The 25746-nt window shown below is 47.5% G+C and overlaps 2 protein-coding genes across 2 annotated transcripts in view; both read left to right on the top strand.

The window, feature by feature from the left end:
• The window catches only part of LOC129715045 (RNA-binding protein 43-like), a 260957-nt gene that overhangs the window by 154109 nt on the left and 81102 nt on the right, over positions 1–25746 (top strand). The window lies entirely within an intron of this gene.
• snap47 (synaptosome associated protein 47) overlaps positions 20276–25746 on the top strand; it is a 32863-nt gene continuing 27392 nt past the window's right edge. Inside the window, exons 1-2 of the mRNA XM_055664876.1 lie at positions 20276–20491; positions 23432–23994. Coding sequence (XP_055520851.1) covers positions 23498–23994 — 497 coding nt within the window. The 5' untranslated portion in view covers positions 20276–20491; positions 23432–23497. The remainder of the gene's footprint in view (positions 20492–23431; positions 23995–25746) is intronic.

Below are 25746 nucleotides of genomic sequence, written 5' to 3'. Positions count from 1 at the left end.
GGGGCAGCAAACCTACCGCTGCACCACCCTGCCATACTTGAGAAAGAAGAATGAAAATGGACGTATGGCACTATTTCACTGGGCTGTATACAAGTAAAGAATCTTACAGTGCGTTTGCACATGTGACAATAGTTTAGTTTATTGTCACGTGTACCGAGGTACAGTGAAAAGCTTTTTGTTGCGTGCCATCCAGTCAGCAGGAAAGACAATACACGATTACAATCGAGCCGTCCACAGTGTACAGATACAGGATAAGGGAATAACGTTTAGTGCAAGGTAAAGCCAGCAAAGGGTAGTCCGAGTGTTCCCGATGAGGTAGTTAGTAGTTCAGGACTGCTCTCTGGTTGTGGTGGAGGACCACTATGTGTCTATTCTTCAGTCTGAAGAAGGTGCCTGACCCATAGTGTTGCCTGTCCATTCCCTCCACAGATACTGCCTGGCCTACCGAGCTCCTCCAGCACTTGGTGCTTTGCTCAAGATTCCAACTTCCGCAAATTAATAAATATAATAATATTAATAATAATAATACACTTTAGTGTCATTGGAAATGCGAACAATAAAATATCAGGCGCGCTGCCCGCGCGGAGCTCCAGCGTAGCAGATAAATAAATAACGACAATGGAAATAGCAAGAAAAATGTCGCCAAGCCGGATGTCAAGTCAAGTCAGGTGTATTCGTCACATACACATACGAGATGTGCAGTGAAATGAAAAGTGGCAATGCTTGCGGATTGTGCAAAAAAACTACAAACAGAATGGATCAGAATCACATATTCACATATTACATATTTATGGAAGGATAAAAAAAAAGAGAAACAGCAATTTTAAAAAGACACCACACAACAGTAGAATGGTGCAGTAAAGTTAGTCCCTGGAGAGATAGGAGTTTACAGTCCTAAAGGCCTCTGGGAAGAAACTCCTTCTCATCCTCTCCGTTCTCACCGCATGGCAACGGAGGCGTTTGCCTGACCGTAGCAGCTGGAACAGTCCGTTGCAGGGGTGGAAGGGATCCCGCATGATCTTGTTGGCTCTGGAGTTGCACCTCCTGATGTATAGTTCCTGCAAGGGGGGCGAGTGAAGTTCCCATAGTGCGTTCGGCTGAACGCACTACTCTCTGCAGAGCCTTCCTGTCCTGGGTAGAGCTGTTCCCAGACCAAATGTGCAATATTCCACAGTATAGTGTTATGGCAGTACAGAATATTGGCTATGGGGGCTGTGTGTTCAGTGCAGTGTTCAGACGGGTGATGGCCTTGGGGTAGAAACAGTTTGTTAATCATGTGGTGTGTGATTTGATCGACCTGTAACGCTTTCCTGAGGGCAAACAAGCGATGTGCGGGATGAGATGTTCAGGAAGGAACTGCAGATGCTGGAAAATTGGAAGGTAGACAAAAATGCTGGAGAAACTCAGTGGGTAAGGCAGCATCTATGGAACGAAGGAAATAGGTGACGTTTCGGGTCGAGATCTTAGGAAGTGAAGCTGTTGTTGTGCCTTCTTCATCAGGGAATGTGTGTTAGTTGACCACCTGCGATCTGCTGTGATGTGGGTGCCCAGGAACCTTATACTGGAGACTCTGTCCACTCTTTCTCCGTTTATATGCAGTGGGGGATGGTCACCCTGCTTCGTCCTGAAGTCAATGATGAGCTCTTTTGTTTTCTTGGTATTGAGTGCTAAGTTGTTCTCTGAGCTGCAGCCTATTAACCTCGGTACCTACTCCCTGTAAGCTGACTCATCGCCCTCAGTGATCAGCCCCGCCCGCCACGATCGTGTCGTCTGCAAATTTAATGATGGTGTTCGTGCTGTGGGTCGGCGTGGCTGATCTATCTCTCCCTCCTAACCCCATTCTCCTGCCTTCTCCCACCAACCTCTGACACCCGTACTAATCAAGAATCTATCTATCTCTGCCTTGAAAATATCCACCAATGATCCTATAGCGGAGCAAGATAGGCCACTCCTGCGAAATGCAATGGGCTGACGTGTAGTACGCAACGGAGCGGAACGTGGGCATTTTTTTTGTCCATTTCAGTAACCGGACCCGATCCGACTCGTAATGTAATCAACGTTGCGGGATAACAGTTTGTGTGTGTGTGATATAGGGCTAGAATCATAATTCTGTTAGTTCATAATTCTGTTAATTCTTGTTAAAGAATAAAATTTGACTCTGGTAATTTTCTTTTTTAATGTTTTTTAAATCATTTCTTTTTAAATGGCTCATAAGCTGTGTTTGAGTTGATTTTGTAGTAACCGGAACCTACCTGACCCGACTCACAGTGTAATCAACATTGCTGGGGAACAGTTTGTGTGTGTGATATAGGGTTAGATTCATAATTCTGTTAATTCATGTTAAATAATAAAATGTTTATACATTTTGACTGGTAATTTGATTTTTTAATGTTTTTTAAATAATTTATTTTTAAATGGCTCATATGCTGTGTTTGAGTTGATTTTGTATTACACTTACACTGTAATTCATTCATCTAATCACACTGTTCACAACTGCAGTATTTGGGAAAATAATAGCAATATGAAGATTCCAGTTGCTCTAGCCCTGGAATGTTACTTAGTGTTTTTGTGTCTATGGAGTTGTTTCTCAACAATAAAATGGGTCTGGTCTTCCCAATAGCCAGAGAGTGGAATGAGATCTGTCTGTAATGGTGGGGTTATCTAAATTAAGTATTTCACAAAAGTAAATTTGTTTAAGCAAGATTTACAAATGATGTATAACTTAAGGATGGTTTTATTTAGCGAGCATACAACTGATTAGATTGTGATGGGAAGAACACACATACATGAATGTGATATAGATGTATATAATAATATAACACACACATTTACATTTCTTCCGATTTTTATATCCAAGGATGAACTTTCTGTCAGACTAGACAAGGGACAATATTAAATAAAAAAACATTGTAAACTTCCCCACAACTTCACTTTGGTGCCTCAGCCGTGCTGATCCAGGCTAGACTCCCCGCATGCTGTGGAAGGAACATCTTTTCGCTTTTATTGTGATTTATTTCTCTTTTTAACACTGAATATCTGATAACGACACATTAGCAGCATATGGCACCAATATTGCATCAACCCACTCAATTTTAAATAATTCATAATAGAAATCCATTAACATGGTTAACATTTTATTTCTGACATGCATCGTAAGATTTACATAATTCACATGATTCTGTGCACGAGCTACACAGGGTTGCAGTGATCAGCATATCAGCTAACCAGTGAAAGCGATGTACAATTCAACATATGTAACACAATGATAGCCCCACCCCTGCTTACACCAAAGAACAAACGTCCAACGTCGAAACAATAATAAATAAATCGCCATTTGCATTGTTTTGTGCAGCTAACAAATCACAATTTCACACAATGTACATAAGATGGCAGTTATTTGACAAATACTCCACAGTTCAGTGTAGGAGATCATGTCAGCGAGTATTCTGGACACACTGTCGACATCTGAAATTACAGAAAATATCATGCAGTCAATATGTTCTTATTCTGCATTAAATAACTGAGAGGTAGAAAGAAAATGCTCTTGAGAAGATTTTTACAAGGATGTTGCCATGAGGCAACTAGTACTCCTGCGCTATCTAAATTGAATTGAATTGAATTTGAATTTACTTTATTGTCATTCAGACCTTTCAGTCTGAACGAAATTTCATGCCTGCAGTCATACATACAATAATACAATAATAAACAACAGAACAGACAGTAAACACAAATTAACATCCACCACAGTGAGTCCACCAAGCACCTCCTCACTGTGATGGAGACAAAAATCTTAGGGCTGCAGTCTCTTCCCTCCTCTTCTCCCTCTGCGCTGAGGCGATCCCCCACTGGCCGATGGTATAATCAGTCCCGCGGCTCACCGAGCTCCGCGAACGGGCCGGTTCAGACACCGCGGCCCGGGGTGGTCGAAGCTGCCGCCCTCCAGTCCAGCGGACGCAGCTGTTGACGACGTCGTCCACTGGCCTGCGGCCGAACCCCGGACTCAGGTCACCGCCGCCAGAACGCCGTCTCAGCCACCGGAGCACCGTTCCAGCCCCGAGCCGGGTCGCCCTCACGTGAGCGTCTCAGCCCCGCGCCAGGCCGCCCTCACGGGAGCGCCGTTACCCTCGGGCTGGGCCGCCCCGACGGGAGCGCCGTTACCCTCGGGCTGGGCCGCCCTCACAGGAGCGCCGTTTCCCTCGGGCCAGGCCGCCCTCACGGGAGCGTTTCAGCCCCGCGCCAGGCCGCCCTCACGGGAGCGTCACAGCCCCTCACGGAAGCGCCGTTCCAGTCCTGAGCCGGGCCGCCCTCACGGGAGCGAGCCCAGGGCGAGTCCTGACAGGCTCTGCCTCCGGAGCCTCGAGGTTGCCAGCTTCGCCATTAGGCCTCAGCGCAGATGGAGACAGAGAAGGGGGATACGACAAAAAAAAGTCGCATTCACCCGAAGCAAGAGACAGCAAGCCCTGTTTCAACCCCCAACTCCCTCCCCCACACATAAACACAAACTAAAAACCAAAAACTTAACTACACAAAACGAAAAAAAAACAACACAAAAAAGTAAAAACAAACGGACTGCAAGCGAGCCGCAGTCGTTTAATGGCGTCAAGTTGGCAAAAGGGGTAGTACAACGGGATCTGGGGTTTCTTGTACATCAGTCTATGAAAGTAAGCATGCAGGTAATGGAGCAGCTGGGCTTGTACACTCTGGAGTTTAGAAGGATGAGTGGGTTTCTTATTGAAACATATGATTGTTTTTTTTTGGTGTTTTTTTAAATATTTTATTTTATTAGAAGTAAGTACAGTCATATGGCACCAAAGTGCCTAATATATATTTTCATAATACATTTTATGTACAACTTCTTTTTTTTTTTGTTACATTGAAAAAAGATTAGAATAAGAAAAAGAAGTTAGATAGTAAAGGATAGAAAGATGTGAAATATATAGTGTGTGAAGAAAGAAAACGAGTAAATGAAGAAAGTTGAGAGAGAAAATAGAGAAAAGAAAAGAAAATAAAAAAGAAAAGGAGATCATTATTTATAATCTTGACCAACCCTCGTCCAGTCCTGAAACAGTTGTTTTTTACAATTGTGTTGCACCATATGATTCCAAAAAAACGACAAATGGAGACCAACTCGTTATGAATTGGTCTGATTTATCCATTAGGAGGAATTGCATTTCCTCAAGATGTGCGGTGTCCAACATACTTGCAATCCACATTTTAAGCGTTGGTATTGATGTATTTTTCCAAAATTTAAGTATTAATTTTTTTGCTATTATTAAACCATAATTAAGGAATAGATTATGAGATGTGTTCAATTTATTCCCATCTTCCATTACACCAAATATAATCATTTCAGTATTAGGTTCCATTCTTGTCTTGAATAATTTTGTAAATATTTCAAAAATATCACTCCAAAATCTATAAAGTTTTATGCAGGAAATTAAGGAGTGTGTTATAGTTGCATTTTGGGCTAGACATTTATCACAAATGGCGGATATATTTGAATAAAATTTGTTTAATCTTGTTTTTGAATAATATAATCTATGTACAATTTTAAATTGAATTAGATTATGTCTTACATTAATCGAACATTTGTGAATATACATCAAGTATTTTTCCCATGTAACCTTCGTAATTTTTATCATTAATTCCCGTTCCCACTCTTCTCTAAGTACCTCTGTCGATGGTAGGTCTATATTTAGAATACTATTATATAAATAGGATATTAATTTTTGTGAGTCAGCTTCAATATTCATTGCTTCTTCCAATAAGTCAGGAGTTACTTTTTGATATCCTTGTATATATTTTTTCACGAAATCGCAAATCTGAAGATATTTAAAATATTGGTTGTTTTTCAGTTTAAATTTTAATTGTAGTTGTTGGAATGATAGTAGGTTTCCCATTTCGTACATATCCCCGATCCTTCTAATTCCGAGACTTTCCCATTGGTTATATGTCTTATCAATAAGAGATGGTTTAAATAAAGGGTTATTCGCAATTGGCATTAACAATGATAGATTTCTTAATTTTAAAGATAATTTTATTTGTTTCCAAATTCTTATTGTACCATACATAATTGGGTTCTTCTTATATATTGTGTTATTCAATTTTTTTGGTGAGAAGAGGATCGTTCCTATATTACAAGGATGGCAATCCTCCTTCTCTATTTTTATCCATTCTGTCCGTTGGGTAGAACTATCCAACCAATAAATCATATTCTTAATATGCACTGCCCAGTAATAATACATAAAATTCGGAAGTGAAAGTCCCCCGACCTCTTTTGGTTTACATAAGTGTTTTTTTGTGATTCTATGTGATCTATAGTCCCAAATATAATTAGTAATATTAGAGTCTAATTTAAAAAATATATATTTTGGTATATATACCGGTATAGACTGAAATAGGTATAGTAATTGTGGTAGGAAGATCATTTTTATTGCATTTATTCTACCTAATAATGATAAGGGAAGTGTTTTCCAAAATTTAATCAGCGTATTAAGTTTATTTAATAAAGGTATGAAATTAGCGTTGAATAATGCTTTATATTTTCTAGTAATCTGAATACCCAAATATTTAAATTTTTCTGTTGCGATTTTAAAGGGGAACTTCAATAAGTGTGTAGGTTCTTGAGGTTTTAATGTCATGATTTCACTTTTATTCCAGTTTATTCTATATCCAGAAAAAGACCCAAATTCCTCTATTAAGTTTAATAAATTTGGTATGCTCGTTTGTGACTTTGTAATATATAAAAGTATATCGTCTGCATATAATGAGATTTTATTCTTTGAGTCCCTGGTATTATAGCCCTGAATATTCGGATGAATTCTTATACTTTCAGAGCCAGCACATCCTTCGTCAGATATGGTGCCCAAAATAGGGACAGATTGGATTAATGTATGAGGAGCGTTTGGTGTGTCTGGACCTGTACACACTAGAGCTTAGAGGGATGAGAGGGAACATCGTTGAAACTTATCGGATAATGAAAGGCCTGGATAGAATACAATACAATACAATACAATACAATACAATACAATACAATACGGTTTTATTTGTCACATTGCACATAAAGTGCAAGTGAAATGAATTTGTCAGCAGCGGTACAATGATAAAGAACACACAATACACAATAAAAAATATTTAACACAAACATCCACCACAGCATTCATCACTGTGGTGGAAGGCACAAAATTTGGCCAGTCCTCCTCCATTTCCCCCCCGTGGACAGGACCAGAGTCCAGAGTCGGTCCAGGATCGGCTCTTCCTCACCGGAGACACCGGCTTTAAGTTGGTGTAGGCCGCAGGGCGGCGGTCGAGATTTAACGTCCCCGCCGCAGCCAGAAGCACCGTAGACCGCAGGGCCGGTGGTCGAAGCTCCCCTCCAGGGGTGATGGTGAGTACATGCCGGCCCCGCGGTAGAAGTTGGCCACGGGCCGGCGGTGGAAGCTCCTTCTTCTCCCGGGTCCCCCGCGAGGGATCCCGGGCTGCGGACGCCGCGCCAGCTGGAACTCTGCAGACCGCGCGCGGCTTCAGGCTGCCGGCTGCTGCGGGCCAGCGAAACGGAGCGCTCCCCTCCAGCGAGCCCCAGCGAGGGCTCGCCCGCTCCACGCCGAGAGTCCACGCTGCGCCCGCCGCTGAAGCCCCGGGCGCGTCTCCGGGAAAGGCCGCGTCGATCCTTGCTGTTAGGCCACGTGGGAGGCGACCTGGAAAAAGTCACCTCTCGATGGAGGAGGCGACCAAAACGGTTCCCCCTTCATCCCCCCACACCACCCCCCACACAAAACACACGAAGAAACACAAAATACATACTTTAAAACATACTAAAAAAAGGGGGAGGATGTTTCTGGTAGTGGGAGAGTCTAGGACCAGTGGGCACAGCCTCAGAATAAAAGGATGTACCCTTTAGAATGGAGATGAGGAGGAATTTTGTTAGCCAGAGGATGGTGATTTTGCGCAATTCATTGTCACAGGCTCGAAGGGCCAAATGGCCTACTCCTGCACCTATTGTCAATTGTTTACCCCAGGCATCTTTAATAGCACATGACAATGATATTTCACATTTGTGAATAACTAATGATGAACAGATCACTACCAGAACCAAACACAGTCAGTCAATGAGAAAAAAATATCTCCAAATCCAGCATCAACAAATTTACCCCCTGGGTTGGCGAAATGTACCTCAGCTTGGGAACCCTTGGGATAGATGGTCAGAATCTTGCTCGCCGGTTGGAAATGTCAAAGACCAGAGGGCATAGCTTTAAGATGAGAGGGGCAAAGTATAATGGGAATGTGCGGGGGTAGGTTTTTGTACACAGAGGGTGGTGGGTGCCTGGAACGCGCTGCCAGGGGTGGTGGTGGAGGCAGATACGATAGTGGGGTCTAAGAGGCTTTTAGACAGGCACATGGATATGCAGGGAATGGAGGGGCCTGTGGACTTTAACACCGCGGTCTCCAGTAAGATGAGGACGAGTCGGGAGCTCCACGCCGCGGAGTGTTCCGATCCATCCCGACGCTGGAGTTTCCATCGTCCCGACGCGAGGGCTTCGGGCATCGGACCGTCGGCAGCGGCGACTGCCGAGGGTTCAACAGCCCAGACCACGGGTGAACAAACGAGGCAGATGATTAAGCTTTAATGCCTTCCATCACAGTGAGGAGTGTGGATTCCGCTGTGGTGGATGTTTATGTTAAATTTTATTTTATGTGGCGGTGTGTCTTGTGGCTTTTCATTTAGTATGGCTGTATGGTAACTCGAATATCACTGTACCTTGTTTAAGAAGGAACTGCAGGTGCTGGAAAATCGAAGGTAGACCAAAATGCTGGAGAAACTCAGCGGGTGAGGCAGCATCAATGGAGCAAATGAAATAAGCAACGTTTATTATCTAAATGGTGGCCGATATTATCTAAATGGTGGCCGATTGGGAAAGGGGGAGATGCAGCGAGACCTGGGTGTCATGGTACACCAGTCATTGAAGGTAGGCATGCTGGTGCAGCAGGCAGTAAAGAAAGCGAATGGTATGTTGGCTTTCATAGCAAAAGGATTTGAGTATAGGGGCAGGGAGGTTCTACTGCAGTTGTACTGGGTCTTGGTGAGACCACACCCGGAGTATTGCGTACAGTTTTGGTCTCCAAATCTGAGGAAGGACATTATTGCCATAGAGGGAGTGCAGAGAAGGTTCACCAGACTGATTCCTGGGATGTCAGGACTGTCTAATGAAGAAAGACTGGATAGACTTGGTTTATACTCTCTAGAATTTAAGAGATTGAGAGGGGATCTTATAGAAACTACAAAATTCTTAAGGGGTTGGACAGGCTAGATGCAGGAAGATTGTTCCCGATGTTGGGGAAGTCCAGGACAAGGGGTCACAGCTTAAGGATAAGGGGGAAATCCTTTAAAACCGAGATGAGGAGAACTTTTTTCACACAGAGAGTGGTGAATCTCTGGAACTCTCTGCCACAGAGGGTAGTTGAGGCCAGTTCATTGACTATATTTAAGAGAGAGTTAGATGTGGCCCTTGTGGCCAAGGGGATCAGAGGGTATGGAGAGAAGGCAGGTACGGGATACTGAGTTGGATGATCAGCCATGATCATATTGAATGGTGGTGCAGGCTCGAAGGACCGAATGGCCTACTCCTGCACCTAATTTCTATGTTTCTATGTTTCGGGTCTGAAGGTTTCGGGTCGACCCGAAACGTTGCCTATTTCTTTCGCTCCATGCATGCTGCATCACCCGCTGAGTTTCTCCAGCACTTTTGTCTATCACTGTACCTTAGTTGGTGCATGTGACAATAAATTTGAACTTTGAACTTGAGATGGATCACATGCAGGCAGAGGAGATTAGTTTATCTGGGCATCATGTCCAGTACAGACATTGTGGGCCGAAGGGCCCCATTCCCATGTTCTATGTTCGTTGTTCTTTAAACTTTGCCCATTTCACCTTGAAGCTAGGCTGAGTTGCTCCAGCATTCTGTGTCTATCTTCAGTGTCACCCAGCAACTGCAGTTCCTTCCTGCATTTTAAATCTATACCCTCTTGTTTCGGGAGAGAAGGTCTATGCTACTTGGGTGGTGACCTGCCCCCTAGCGTTGACGGTTCATTCCCTCCACCGACGCTGCCTGACCCGCCGAGGTGAACAGTCACGAGAGTTTTATTGTCATGTGTCCCAGATAGGACAATGAAATTCCTGCTTGCTGCAGCACAACAGAATATGTAAACATAGTACATAACAGGGGAAGGAAATGTACACACATGCACACATAAGATAAGATAGAATTTATTGCCACACAAACGGGGTCGGTGGAATTTTGGGTTGTCAGCAGCGATACAATAATAAAGAACACACAACCACAATAAAACTGTAACACAAACATCCACCACAACATTCATCACTGTGGTGGAAGGCACAAACATTTGGCCAGTCCTCCTCCATTTCCCCCCCGTGGACAGGACCAGAGTCCAGAGTCAGTCCAGGATCGGCTCTTCCTCACCGGAGACCGCGGCTTTAAGTTGGTGTAGGCCGCAGGCCGGCGGTCGAGATTTAAAGTCTCCGCCGCAGCCAGAAGCACCGTAGACTGCAGGGCCGGCGGTCGAATCTCCCCTCCAGGGGTGTTGGTAAGCCCATGCTGGCCCCGCGGTAGAAGTTGGCCGCGGGCCGGCGGTGGAAGCTTCTTCTTCCCCCGGGTCCCCCACGAGGGATCCCGGGCTGTAGACGCCGCACCAGCTGGAACTCTTCAGACCGCGGCTTCAGGCTGCCGGCTGCTGCGGGCCAGCGAAACGGAGCGCTCCCCTCCAGCGAGCCCCAGCGAGGGCTCACCCGCTCCACGCCGAGAGTCCACGCTGCGCCCGCCGCTGAAGCCCCGGGCGCGTCTCTGGGAAAAGCCGCGCCGATCCTTGATGTTAGGCCACGGGGGAGGCGACCTGGAAAAAAGTCGCCTCTCCATGGAGGAGGCGACCGAAGCGGTTTCCCCCTTACTCCCCCACACCCCCCCCCACACAAAACACATGAAGGAACATTAAACACATACTTTAAAACATACTAAAAAATAAAAAAAGTTGAAAAAAACTGACGCGCTGCTGACATGGCTGCTGCCAGAGCAGCGCCCCGTACAATGACGCCTACACACTCAATAAATAAGAAATATAGTGCAATAATAATATAGTCTGTTGCAGTTCAGAGCTTATTTATTGTCGTGTTCAATAGCCCGATGGCTGTGGGGAAGAAGCTGTCCCTGAACCAGGACGTTACAGTTTTCAGGCTCCTGTACCTTCTTCCCGATGGCAGTGGTGAGATAGGTGTGTGGCCAGGATGTTGTGGGTCCTTGATGATTTTGGCTGCCTTTTTGAGGCAGCGACTGCGATAGATCCCCTTCGATGGTGGGGAGGTCTAAGCCGGTGATGGACTGGGCAGTGGTCACAACATTTTGTAGTCTTTTTCGCTCCTGGACGTTCAAGTTGCCGAACCAGGGCCACGATGCAACCAGTCACCTGTAATAGTTTAGGAGAATCCTCTTCGACATGCCGAATCTCTGTTAATCTTCTCAGGAAGTAGAGTCGCTGATGTGCTTTTGTGCTTCGTGTATAATCTATGAACTCACTTGCTTGAATGGTTCTCAATAAGGTTTTTGGTTATGAAACCGTTAGTTGATGAATCATGGAATGAGTAAATGCTTCCAAATTTAGCTCCAGTCTTCAACAGTCAGACATTGTGGTTCTTCGTATAATTATACTTGTGATGTCTGTTTATTTATTTTGTTTTGTCCTTTCATCGTGGCCAGAGTGGACAATTTCCTTTGTCCATCTGGAATGACATTGGTAAATACAGTCACAAAGGCGAACGCAATGCTAACATTTATTTCGGGGAAGTTGAATATAAGAACAGGGATGCAATGCTCGACCCGAAACATCATCCATCCCTTCTCTCCAGAGATGCTGCCTGTCCCGCTGAGTTACTCCAGCTTTTTATGGACAATAGACAATAGACAATAGATAATTCACTGTGATCATGGCTGATCATCCACAATCAGTACCCCGTTCCTGCCTTCTCCCCATATCCCCTGACTCCGCTATCTCTAAGAGCCCTATCTAACTCTCTCTTGAAATCATCCAGAGAATTGGCCTCCACTGCCTTCTGAGGCAGAGAATTCCACAGCCATGATCACATTGAATGGCGGTGCTGGCTCGAAGAGCCGAATGGCCTGCTCCTGCACCTATTGTCTATTGTCCTCCGCTGCTGCTACACTGCTGTAGGCCATGTGCAGTCCACGTGCTTGGCCTCTTGGAGCGGCGCCTGGTCCAACCCAGCCAGGCTGCTGCAGGGCCTCCAGCAGCCAACTCCCCCCCGTCGAGGCAGCACGCTCCCTCCCGCAGCCGGTCTGCTCACCGGACCTCCGGCCCACTCCTTCCACATTGGGCGGGCGACTCTGACCTGCTGGTGGGTCTTCTTTTGTTAGATTTTGTTGCACGCTTTCTAGTCAAAGAAAAGGCAGTACTCAAATACAATCTAGTCGTCCACAGTCCACATACAATAGCAGCATTTAAAGACATTTGGACAGGTGCATGGAGGGGAAAGATTTAGAAGGAACTAGACTAAGTGGGACCCATTGGGTCCCAGTCACATGGGAGGCCTGGTTCCCCAATGCAACCCATTCCCCAACGCAATCTTCCACCACTCACCCGTTCTCCCAAGGCAACCCGTTTCCCCCAACGCAACCCGTTTCCCCAACGCAACCCATTCCCCATCGCAATATTCCACCACTCACCCGTTCCCCCAACGCAACCCATTCCCCATCGCAATATTCCACCACTCACCCGTTCCCCCAACGCAACCCATTCCCCATCGCAATATTCCACCACTCACCCGTTCCCCCAACGCAACCCATTCCCCCAACACAATATTCCACCACTCACCCATAGTCCTAACTGCGCAGGCGCGGCTCATTTCTCCGAGCTGGCGGAAAATCGTTGCGCTATCGCAAACTGTTTTTGCGCAAATACAAAGACCGCGCAAACCGGCAAATAACAAGATCAGAGTTTTAGTTATGGATATAGATATAGATATAGATAGTTAGCTATGGTCCAAACACAATAAAATGGCGCTAGTTTAGATGGAGCATCCAAGATGGCGCCCAGGCCAAGCGACTATCTGCGCGCCGGCCACAGAAGCAGATGCACAGTCACATATTACAATCGCTCCTCACTCTTACATCTCTACTCCTACAGCAACATTTCTCACTTTATTCCCTTATCAGGTATCTATACACTGTAAATGTGAAAGGCCTGGATAGAGTGGATGTGGAGAGGATGTTTCCACTAGTGGGAGAGGCCACAGTCTCGGAATAAAAGGACGTATCTTTAGAGGAGGAATTTCTTTAGTCAGAGGGTGGTGAATCTGTGGAATTCTTTGCCGCAGAAGGTTGTGGAGGCCAAGCCAGTGGATATTTTTAAGGTGGAGATTGACATATAATTTTGATTAGTGCGGGTGTCAGGGGTTATGGGGAGAAGGCAGGAGAATGGGGTTAGGAGGGAGAGACAGATCAGCCATGATTGAACGGTGGAATAGACCTGATGGGCTGAATGACATAACTCTTGCTCCTAGAACTTATGAACTCATGAAACGGTTCGATTGTAATCATGTCTTGTTTTTCCGCTGACTGGATAGCAAGCAACAAAAGCTTTCGTACACGTGACAATAAACTAAACTGTAACGTGGGCGGTCACGGTGGCGCAGCGGTAGAGTTGCTGCCTTACAGCGCTTGCAGCGCCGGGGACCCGGGTTCGATCCCGACTACGGGCGCAGTCTGTGCGGAGTTTGTACGTTCTCCCCGTGACCTGCGTGGATCTCCGGTTTCCTCCAACACTCCAAAGACGTGCAAGTATGTGGGTGAATTGGCTTGGTGTATGTGCAAAATTGTCCCGAGTGTGTGTGGGATAGTGTTAATGTGTGAGGATTGCTGGTTAGCGCGGACCTGGTGGGCTGACAGGCCTGCTTCTACGTTGTATATCAAGAGTGTCAAGAGTGTTTTATTGTCATGTGTCCCAGATAGGACAATGAAATTCTTGCTTGCTGCAGCACAACAGAATATGTAAACATAATTCTTTATAAATCAGAGCATTGAGTATAGAAGCTGGGATGTAATGTTAAAATTGTACAAGGCATTGGTGAGACCAAATCTGGAGTATGGTGTACAATTTTGGTCGCCCAATTATAGGAAGGATGTCAACAAAATAGAGAGAGTACAGAGGAGATTTACTAGAATGTTGCCTGGGTTTCAGCAACTAAGTTACAGAGAAAGGTTGAACAAGTTAGGGCTTTATTCTCTGGAGCGCAGAAGGTTAAGGGGGGACTTGATAGAGGTCTTTAAAATGATGAGAGGGATAGACAGAGTTGATGTGGACAAGCTTTTCCCTTTGAGAATAGGGAAGATTCAGACAAGAGGACATGACTTCAGAATTAAGGGACAGAAGTTTAGGGGTAACATGAGGGGGAACTTCTTTACGCAGAGAGTGGTAGCGGTGTGGAATGAGCTTCCAGTGGAAGTGGTGGAGGCAGGTTCGTTGGTACCATTTAAAAATAAATTGGATAGGCATATGGATGAGAAGGGAATGGAGGGTTATGGTATGAGTGCAGGCAGGTGGGACTAAGGGAAAAAAAGTTGTTCGGCACGGACGTGTAGGGCCGAGATGGCCTGTTTCCGTGCTGTAATTGTTATATGGTTATATGTTATATGGTTATAGTACAGAACAGGAGATAAAAGTTCAGTGTGTGTATATACACACATGCACACATACTCAATAAATAAACAAATATAGTGCAATAATAATAATATTCTGTTGTAGTTCAGAGCTTATTTGTTGTGGTGTTCAAGAGCCTGATGGCTGTGGGGAAGAAGCTGTTCCTGAACCAGGACGTTACAGTTTTCAGCCTCCTGTACCTTCTTCACGATGGCAGGGGTGAGATGAGTGTGTGGCCAGGATGGTGTGGGTCTTTGATGAAGCTGGCTGCCTTACTGAACTCAAACTAAGCTGTAATCTTGGTCAGCATGGAGCCAATTGGTCTGAAGGACCTGTTTCCGTGCTGTTTGACTCAAGATACTGCCCGAGTTCCACAAGATCTTCATGTCGTGCTAAAGTGTCAAGGATGTCGGCAGGTGAGACAACAGTGGATACAAAAAAACATGCAAGAATACCTAAATAGACACGTGAAGCCACAAAGTTGGAGTGCTATTTCCGTTCAAAAAAACAGGGCTTAGTTTAGTTTAGTTTAGAGATACAGCGCGGAAACAGGCCCTTCGGCCCACCGGGTCCGCGCCGACCAGCGATCTCTGCACACTAACACTATCCTACACACACTAGGGACAATTTTTTACATTTACCCAGCAAATCTGTACGTGTTTGGAGAGTGGGAGGAAACCGAACATCTCGGAGAAAACCCACGCAGGTCACGGGGAGAACTTGCACACTCTGTACAGACAGCGCCCGAAGTCGGGATCGAACCCGAGTCTCCGGCGCTGCATTCGCTGTAAAGCCGCAACTCTACTGCTGCGCCACTGTGACAGTGTCTATGTCTCTGCCGAGGTAAATTCACGGGTAACAATGCTGAAGAACAAAGGGATAATGTCACGATCAAAGGGATCTACAGGTGTCACTGCCTCAATAAGGAAGCCACCATCATCAGAGACCCACACCACCCTAGCCACACTCTCATTTCACCCCTGCCAAACAAAAAAAAACAGGCCCTTTGGTCCAATGTCCCAGCCACACCAGTCCCACCTGCCTGCGCTTGGTCCATATCCCTCTAAACCTGTCCTATCCATGTACCTGTCTAACTGTTTCTTAAACAATGGGATAGTCCCAGCCTCAACTACCTCCTCAGGCAGCTCGTTCTATACACCCACCGCCCTTTGTGTGAAAAAGTTACCGCTCAGATTCCTATTAAATCTTTCCCCTTCACCTTGAACCTATGTCCTCTGGTCCAGGATTCAACTACTCTGGGCAAGGGACTCTACCCGATCTATTCCTCTCATGATTTTATACACCTCTATAAGATCACCCCTCATCCTCCTGTGCTCCTTGGATTAGAGTCTCACTCTGTAATAGACACACACTGAACTTTTTTTTTCCTCATTGGGGTTAGGAGGGAGAGACAGATCAGCCACGATTGAATGGCAGAGTAGACTTGATGGGCCGAATGTCCTAATTCTGCTCCGATGACTTGTGAAATGATGAACCTATCTGCAGTGGACGAAAATGCTGGAGAAACTCAGCGGGTGAGGCAGCATCAATGGAGCGAAGGAATAGGTGACGTTTCGGGTCACCCGAAACGTCACCTATTCCTTCGCTCCATAGATGCTGCCTCACCCGCTGAGTTTCTCCAGCATTTTCGTCTGCCTTTGATTTTTCCAGCATCTGCAGTTCTTAGTTTCTGCACACAGGGCTTACAGCAGCCTGCCTGCTATCCCTGAGCAAGGAATGTGCAATCACACTCTGTACTTGATGTGAAAATATTCGGTGGCAGCATTCAAAATGGAACATACTCTGTGAAGAACTCTCCAGGGACCTGTAGCTGCAACAGGTCTGTTGAACCATCTTTCCACTTTTATGAAAAAAAGACTTGTTTCTTCTGCACGGTGAAGCCTGGCCTCGTTACCCTGACAGAATGAGGCAACAGGGAGATTCAGCAGTGCCAGCAGTCTAATTTTAATGGTCTCCCTGTCACCTGGGGACTGGCTAACCCAGAAAAAAAAATCTACTCATCCCTCCGCACTCATCCTTCACGCAGCCAATAGACAATAGGTGCAGGAGTAGGCCGTTCGGCCCTTCGAGCCAGCACCGCCATTCAATGTGATCATGGCTGATCATCCACAATCACTACCCCGTTCCTGCCTTTTCCCCATATCCCCTGACTCCGATATCTTTAAGAGCCCTATCTAGCTCCCTCTTGAAACCGGCCTCCACCGCCCTCTGAGGCAGAGAATTCCACAGACTCACCACTCTCTGTGTTTCCTCATCTCTGTTCGAAATGGCTTACTCCTTATTCTTAAACTGTGGCCCCTGGTTCTGGACACCCCCAACATTGGGAACATATTTCCCGTCTCTAGCCTGTCCAAACCCTTAATAATCTTATATGTTACGATAAGATCCCCTCTCATCCTTCTAAACTCAAGCTCAGTCGCTCCATTCTCTCGGCATATGACAGTGTAGAACTCTGTAGGAAGGAAGGCACAAAATGCTGGAGTAACTCAGTGGGACAGGCAGCATCTCTGGAGAGAAGGAATGGGCGACGTTTCAAAGATAGTCCGAGGTAGACAAAATATGCTGGAGAAACTCAGCGGGTGAGGCAGCATCTATGGAGTCTGGCTCGAAGGGCCGAATGGCCTATTCCTGCACCTATTGTCTATTGTCTATTGTCTACATTACCGTCTACTATTGCTCATTCCCCTCTCCCCTTACCCATCACATATTCCTTCTCTCCAGTAATGCTGCCTGTCTACATATTTAAGACAGACACAAAAAGCAGGATTACGCAGCGGGCCAGGCAGCATCTCTGGACAGAAGGAATGGTCGACAGTAAGATATAACGGCTTCAGCATGTAGATAGCACCAAGCACAGGTTCAGTACGGGCTGTTGCCAGTGTGGGTCTTCTTCATTTCGCAAACGTATACTCACACATATTCACCAAATTGATAAGATATTGAATATATAACCGGACACAAATCAAATCTAGTACTAAGTACTTAAAGTTACAGTTACCATTATATGCACTACAGCGGGGCTGCGTACATCCGATCCGTGTGAGGGCGGTGTAGTCAGTGAGAGTCAATTTTAAAGTAGATATAATTCTCGGAAAGCAACTATTCCTGAGTCTGTTTGTCCTGGGAACATGTTTCATTCTCTCAGCATATAACCGGACACAAATCAAATCTAGACGGTGATGTACCATTACGGGGATCCGTAGATGGTTGGAAGTCAGGGATAGGGGGACAAGGCATAGACGGTGATGGAGTAGATGTAGATTCAGCCCTTCGAGCCAACACCGTCATTCAATGTGATCATGGCTGATCATCCCCAATCAGTACCCCGTTCCTGCCTTCTCCCCATATCCTCTGACCTACCTAGCTCTCTCTTGAAAGTATCCAGAGAACCGGCCTCCACCGGCAGAGAATTCTGAGGCAGAGAATTCCACAGACTCACAACTCTCTGTGAGAAAAAGTTTTTCCTCGTCTCCGTTCTAAATGGCTTACTCCTTATTCTTAAACTGTGGCACCTGGTTCTGGACTCCCCCAACATCGGGAACATGTTTCATCCTCTCAGCATATGACAGTCCCGCCATTCCGGGAATTAACCTTGTAAACCTACGCTGCACTCCCTCAATAGCAAGAATGTCCTTCCTCAAATCAGGAGACCAAAACTGCACACAATACTCCAGGTGTGGTCTCACTAGAGCCCTGTACAACTGCAGAAGGACCTCTTTGCTCCTATATTCGATTCTTCTTGTTATAAAGGTCAACATGCCATTCTCTTTCCTCACTGCCTGCTGTACTTGCATGCTTATTTTCATAGACTGATGAACAAGGACCCCCAGATCCCGTTTTACTTCCCTTTTTCTCAACTTGACGCCATTTAGATAGTAATCTGCCTTCCTGTTTTTGCTACGAAAGTGGATAAGCTCACATTTATCCGCATTAAACTTCATCTGTGGAATTCTCTGCCTCAGAGGGCGGTGGAGGCCGGTTCTCTGGATGCTTTAAAGAGATAGTTAGATAGGGCTCTTAAGGATAGCGGAGTCAGGGGGGTATGGGGAGAAGGCAGGAACGGGGTACTGATTGTGGATGATCAGCCATGATCACAATGCTTTGCTTGTTTACTGCACAACCGCCATCAGCTGGGCTATTCCGTGCAGGGCACTGGTTGCAATAGGGTTATTTAGATTTTGTATGTGGGCAAGTTTGATGAGATGATCCATGTCCAAGTTGTCGTGCTGTGACCTGAAGAGTGACAAGGTTGGTGCTCACCTGGTGGTGTCAGGAAGGGGGTTCCACTCTGATGGACGGTGGAACATTGTGGAACGGGGCACTAATTGGGGATGATCAGCCATGATCACATTGAATGGCGGTGCTGGCTCGAAGGGCCGAATGGCCTCCTCCTGCCCCTATTGTCTATTGACATTGAGGGGCGGGGTCTATGGGTTGAGTGACAGGCCGGGGAGGGGCTGCAGGCTGATGAACAGCTCGTGGGCGTGGACCAGGGCAAGGGCGGGGTCTGTGGTTCCGTGACGGACAGCCAGGGGGGGGCCTGTGACGTAACGCCTGGGGGTGTCTGGGGGTGAGTGACGTACAGCCAGGGGGAGGGGGGCGGGGTAATACGGTCCATGACGGACAGCCAGGGGGAAGCGGGGTCTCTGACGTAAACTCCTGGGTCTGGGGGGGTGAGTGACGTACAGCCGGGGGGGGGGGAGGGGGGGGGGGGGGGGGTCTGTGACGTACTGGCCCGTGGAGGGGGCGGGGTGGGGGGGGGGGGGGGGGGAGTGAGTGAAGTAGAGCCGGAGGGGGGCGGGGTCTGTGACGTGCTGGCCCGTGAACGGGGCGGGGTCTGGAGGTGAGTGACATACATCTAGGGGGGGCGGGGTCTGTGACGTGCTGGCCCGTGAACGGGGCGGGGTCTGGAGGTGAGTGACATACATCTAGGGGGGGCGGGGTCTGTGACGTGCTGGCCCGTGGAGGGGGGCGGGGTCTGGAGGTGAGTGACATACATCTAGGGGGGGCGGGGTCTGTGACGTGCTGGCCCGTGGAGGGGGCGGGGTCTGTGTGGGTCCGTGACGGGCAACCCGGGGGCGGGGTCTGTGACGCACTGGCCCGTGAACGGGGCGGGGTGAGGGGGGTGAGTGACATACATCCAGGGGGGGCGGGGTCTGTGTGGGTCCGTGACGGCCACCCGGGGGCGGGGTCTGTGACGTGCTGGCCCGTGGAGGGGGCGGGGGTCTGGAGGTGAGTGACATACATCCAGGGGGGCGGGGTCTGTGTGGGTCCGTGACGGCCACCCGGGGGCGGGGTCTGTGACGTGCTGACCCGTGGAGGGGGCGGGGTCTGTGACGTGCTGGCCCGTGGTCGGGGCGGGGTCTGGAGGTGAGTGACGTGTCGGTGTGGGGACCGTTGGGCTGCGACCTCCTGCAGTCGGCTGAGCGGAGCGTGGATCGCCATCACCATCACTCTCTCTCCGCGCCCCCGGTCACAGCCACAGCCGCGAACACAAGCACCATCACCCTTCACGGTCACAGCCAGGGGGGGAGGGAGACTACAGGCCTCGGGCCCGGAGCGCGCCCCCCCCACTGGCCGCGAGCGGGTCCCAGGGCCCGGGCAGCGGCTCGAGCGGCTCCAGCAGCAGCAGCGATGCCCGCACACGGCGGCCTGCAGCAACAGCAGCAGCAACAGCAGCAGCAACAGCAGCAGCAGCAGCAGCAACAACAGCAACAACAACAGCAACAACAGCAGCAGCAGCGTGAAGGTACGGGGGTTGCCGCTGTTATATTATACCATATGTTGGCAAGCGTGCAGGAAGGTTGCAGCTTCATCAAAAATCTGCTAACCCTCCATTCTCTGCCACGGGGGTTTGAGGCTGTTCATTGGCATATTTACCAGGTTGGCAGATGTGGCCCTTGTGCAGGGGAAGGGGGTATGGAGAGAAGCAGGTACGGGATACTGATTGGATGATCAAATGATCTATTGAATGGCGGTAAGGCTCGAAGGGCCGAATGGCCTTCCAACTAATTTCCAGTTTCTATCCCAACTCCAGGTCCCTCAGGTCGGTCGACTTGGGGCGACTGACTATCCCGCGGTCTAGGTATAAGACCAGGGGCGCCACACTTTTGCGGTTCCAGCACCTATACTGTGGAGCAGCATCTGGACTTAAAACCTATTTCTTCTCACAAGCGTTTCTTGAGATCTTCTGAGGGAGCGCTGTATGTATGTCCTTATGTATGTATTGTTAGATGTATGTACCATTGTATGTAGCACGTTAGTACCTGCAATGATGTAAAGCACTTTGGTCAACAAGAGTTGTTTTTAAATGTGCTATAGAAATAAAATTGACTTGACTTGACCACTAATTTAAAAGCAGATGCAGCGTAGAATGGGATCAAGCATCGAGTATGTGGAATCTAGTAGTATCGAGCACCGTGTACCATGCATCCTGTACTATGCATCCTGCACCTAGAACCCGGCATCTGGCACCCTGCAACTTGCACCCTGCACCTGCAACTTGTACACTGCACCAAGAAGGAATGGGTGACGTTTTGGGTCGAGACCCCTCTTCAGACTGTTTCCATGCTGTAACTCAAAACTAAAATTCTTGAACGTGGTAGTTTATGGCTTGTCTGGTACTTGTATGTGTTTGTAATTCAATGATTCAAACTTCAGGAAGATATTTGAAGTTCGGTGGGCTGATTAGTTTATTTAGTTTATTGTCACGTGTGCTGAGGTACAGTGAAAAGCTTTTGTTGTGTGCTGACCAGTCAGCGGAAAGACAATACATGATTACAACCGATCCTTTTACAATGAACAGATACATGATAAGAGAATAACGTTTAGTGCAAGGTAAAGCCAATAAAGTCCCATATAGGATAGAGATGTTGGTGAGGTGAAGTGTGGGGGGGGGATTGTCAATAGACAATAGGTGCAGGAGTAGGCCATTCAGCCCTTCGACCCAGCACCACCATTCAATGTGATCATGGCTGATCATCTCCAATCAGTACCCGGTTCCTGCCTTCTCCCCATCTTTAAGTCCTATCTAGCTCTCCCTTGAAAGTATCCAGAGAACCGCATCCACCGCCCTCTGAGGCAGAGAATTCCACAGACTCACAACTCTCTGAGAAAAACTGTTTCTTCATCTCCTAAAGGCTTAATAAGGCTTACCCCTTATTCTTAAACTGTGGCCCCTGGTTCTGGACTCCCCCAACATCGGGGACGTGTTTCCTGCCTCTAGCATGTGCAAACCCTTAATAATCTTATGTTTCAATAAGATATCCTCTCATCCTTATAAACTCCAAAGTGTACAGGCCCAGCTGCTCCATTCTCTCAGCATATGACACTTCCGCCATCCCGGGAATTACCCTTGTAAAATGCGTTAATGCTACATTGTGGTTGTATGGCATCTGCCTCTTATTGTTCAGGTGCAGCTTTTCCTCAAACATTGAAAGTACTTATCTTTAGACTTCAGACTTTGGAAATACAGTGCGGAAACAGGCCTGTCGGCCTCCGAAGTCCGCGCCAACCAGTGATCTCCCCGTACACTTGCAGTATCCTGCACAATAGGGACAATTTACAATTTTACTACAGCCTAATTATCCTACAAACCTGCACGTCTTGGAGTGTGGCAGGAAACTGGAGCACCCGGGAGAAAACCCACGTGGTCACGGGGAGAACGTACAAACTCCTTACAGACAGCACCTGTGGTCAGGATCGAACCAGGGTCTTTAGCGCTGTCCTTGTCTCTCAGTGACGACCCCTTCTCTAGTCTTCACCACTCCTCCCAGCGTTTTGAATTGAATTAAATTGAATTGAATTGAATAAATTTTATGAGCCAAGTATGTATACATACAAGGAATTTTCCTTGGTGTTTTGCTTGCAAGTAACAACACGATATATACAGCAAACAATTAAGAATAAGACATGCTAATTTACACATGTGAAGAATGAAATAAAATACCAGAGCAAAAGGAGGTTACAAACTTTTGGTTGTTGAGTAGAGCTACTACTCATGGAAAAAGCTGTTTTTATGTCTGGCTGTGGCGGCTTTGACAGTCCGGAGTCGCCTTCCAGAGGGAAGTGGTTCAAAGAGTTTGTGGTCAGGGTGAGAGGGGTCAGAGATGATTTTACCCGCTCGCTTCCTGGCCCTTGCAGTGTACAGTTCGTCAATGGGGGGAAAGTTGCAGCCAACAACCTTCTCTGCTGCTCAAACGATGCACTGCAGCCTCCGGATGTCATGCTTGGTGTCTTTTTTTTGTAAACCAGCGTCTGCAGTTCCTCGTATCTGTCTTCACAAAAGCACCAATTTGTCCCCAATAATGGACACGGAGTACTGGAGTAACTCAGCGGCTTGGGCAGATTCTGTGGAGAAGATTCAAGAGAGTTTATTGTCATGTGTCCCTGATAGGACAATGAAATTCTTGCTTTGCTTCAGCACAATAGAGCATAGTAGGAATTGACTATAAAACAGATCAGTGTGTCCATATACCATGAACATGGAAAGGTGACGTTTTGTGTCGGGATCCTTCTTCAGTTTTGACTGTCTTTGTAAACCAGCACCTGCATTGCTTTGTTTCCACTTGTGTGAACGTGAGATCGATGGTCGGCGTGGACTTGGTAGGGGGAAGGTCCTGTTTCGGTGCTGTATCTGTGAACCCGTGTTACATTTTAACCAGACTTCTTTCTCTCACTGTCCTTGTAGGATCCTGTAGATTTTCTCCCGCTTGTTGACGTGCAGACTCCTCGGGAAGGGGTGGGAGCTGCTGCCATGAACAAAGACTTGTGCATTCACTCGTGGCCGGGGTCCTACTATGTCGAGGGTGAGAAGCGGTGGGTGCACGGGATCCTCTCACTCTCGCCGTGCCGGCTGGCGTTCACGTCCGACAAAGGGCTGGCGCTGACCAGCCTCCAGCTCTCCGACGTCACGGGCATCAGGAAGGAAACATCCAGCTTCATCTTCAGCTCGCTGACGGTACTGCTGGGCGGCAGGGAGAAGCACTGGTTCAGCTCGCTGCAGCCCAGCCGGGCCACGGTCTTCAACGTCGTCGAGCACTTCTGGCGATCACAGCTGCTCTCGTGCGGGGTCCAGGACACGACGGCCGCCAGGGGGACCGCGACCAAGGGGAGGGAACTCATCAACCTGGCCTCCAGCTCTCAGCAACGCCTGGGGGACATGGCCAAAGTGCTGCATCACCAGGGAGAACAGTTCGACCGCATCATGAACGGGCTGGACAAGATCGAGTCCGACATGGACGTGGCAAACAGGTATGTGGCCGGAAGCAACCGCATGTGCTGGCTCACACCAAAGGTGCTGCCGTGTGGTACATTACCTGCACAAAATGCTGGAGTAACTCAGTGGGACAGGCAGCATCTCCGGAGAGAAGGAATGGGCGACATTTTGGTTCGAGACCCTTCTTCAGACTGATGTCAGGGGAGTGGGCAGTGCATTGATAAGGAAGGGTAAGGTGTGAAAACAGGACAAAGGGAATGGAGATCAAGGAAAATGTAGAATAGATCATTGTTAGTCGGGAGAAGATAACAGCAAAGCAAACCGAGATAAAGGTTGGGGGAAAGGGGGACAAGAAATTTTGAAGGCACATGTATCACCCTGTATTGTCTTTCTGCTGGCTGGTTAGCACACGACAAAAGATTTTCACTGTACCTCTATACACGTGACAATAAACTAAACTAAACATTGAACAAGTTAATGAAAGATCTGCGAATAGCAACGATGATCAAGGAAAGTGTACCATCGCGGACGGTTAACTCCCGCGCATGTGCGTCGGCGCCTTTCGCTTTTTGTGTCTTATCTAAGGAAGTGCAGATGTTGGTTTATACCAACGATAGACATAACATGCTGAACTTGCTACATGGACATCAGTACATTGTGTGCTCTTAATGTGTAAGAAAGAACCGCAGATGCTGGTTTAAATCGAAGGTAGACACAAAATGCTGGAGTAACTCAACGGGTGAGGCAGCATTTCTGGAGAGAAGGAATGGGTGACGTTTCGGGTCCTTTCAAAAGCTGAGAAATTCAAATTCTTGCACACTGTCCCTAGTTTAGAGTGTTACCATTGCAGTTAATTCTAAACCTGCACCCTGTACAGCTGTGAGAGTCCACAACTCATTAAAGGACACAATGTGCTGGAGTAACTCAGCGGGTCAGGAAGCATCTCAGGTGAACATGGGTAGGTGGCGTTTTGGCTCGAGACCCTTCAGACTTTGTGTCGGGACTGAAGAAGGGTTCCGACCCGAAACGTCACCCATCCATTTTCTCCAGAGATGCTGCCTGACCCGTTGAGTTACTCCAGTGCTTTGCATCCTTAATTGTAACTATTACCAATATAACTATCTTCAGATAGACACAAAAAGCTGGAATAACTCAGCGGGACAGGCAGCATCTCTGGAGAGAAGGAATGAGTGATGTTTCGGGTCGAGACCCTTCTTGTAGTAAATGCCTACTATGTTCTGTGTGCTGAAGCAAAGCAAGATTTCCATTGTCCTATCGGACACATGACAATAAACTCACGAACTTGAACTTCTTCAGACTGAAGACTAATGTGAGGGTGGGGGGGGGGGGGAGGGGAAGAAGAAAGGAAGAGGTGGAGACAATGGGCTGAGGGAGAGCTGGGAAGGGGAGGAGAAAGCAGGGACTACCTGAAATTGGAGAAGTCAATGTTCATACAGCTGGGATATAAACTGCCCAAGCAAAATGTGAGGTGCTGCTCCTCCAATTTACAGTGGTCCTCACTCTGGCCGTGGAGGAGGCCCAGGAGAGAAAGGTCGGATTCGGAATGTGAGGGGGAGATCAGGTTGGTTATTGTGAACCGAGCGGAGGAGTTGGGCGAAGTGATCGCCAACCCTACGCTTGGTCTCACCGATGTAGAGCAGCTGACACCTAGAGCAGCGGGTGCAATAGATGATGTTGGAGGAGGTGCAGGTGAACCTCTGTCGCACTTGGAAAGACTGCTTGGGTCCTTGAATGGAGTCAAGGGGGGAGGTAAAGCGACAAGTGTA

Source organism: Leucoraja erinacea, chromosome 49 (assembly GCF_028641065.1).
Source record: "Leucoraja erinacea ecotype New England chromosome 49, Leri_hhj_1, whole genome shotgun sequence".
Classification (NCBI taxonomy): domain Eukaryota; kingdom Metazoa; phylum Chordata; class Chondrichthyes; order Rajiformes; family Rajidae; genus Leucoraja; species Leucoraja erinaceus.
This window is presented reverse-complemented; position numbering and strand designations above follow the sequence as displayed.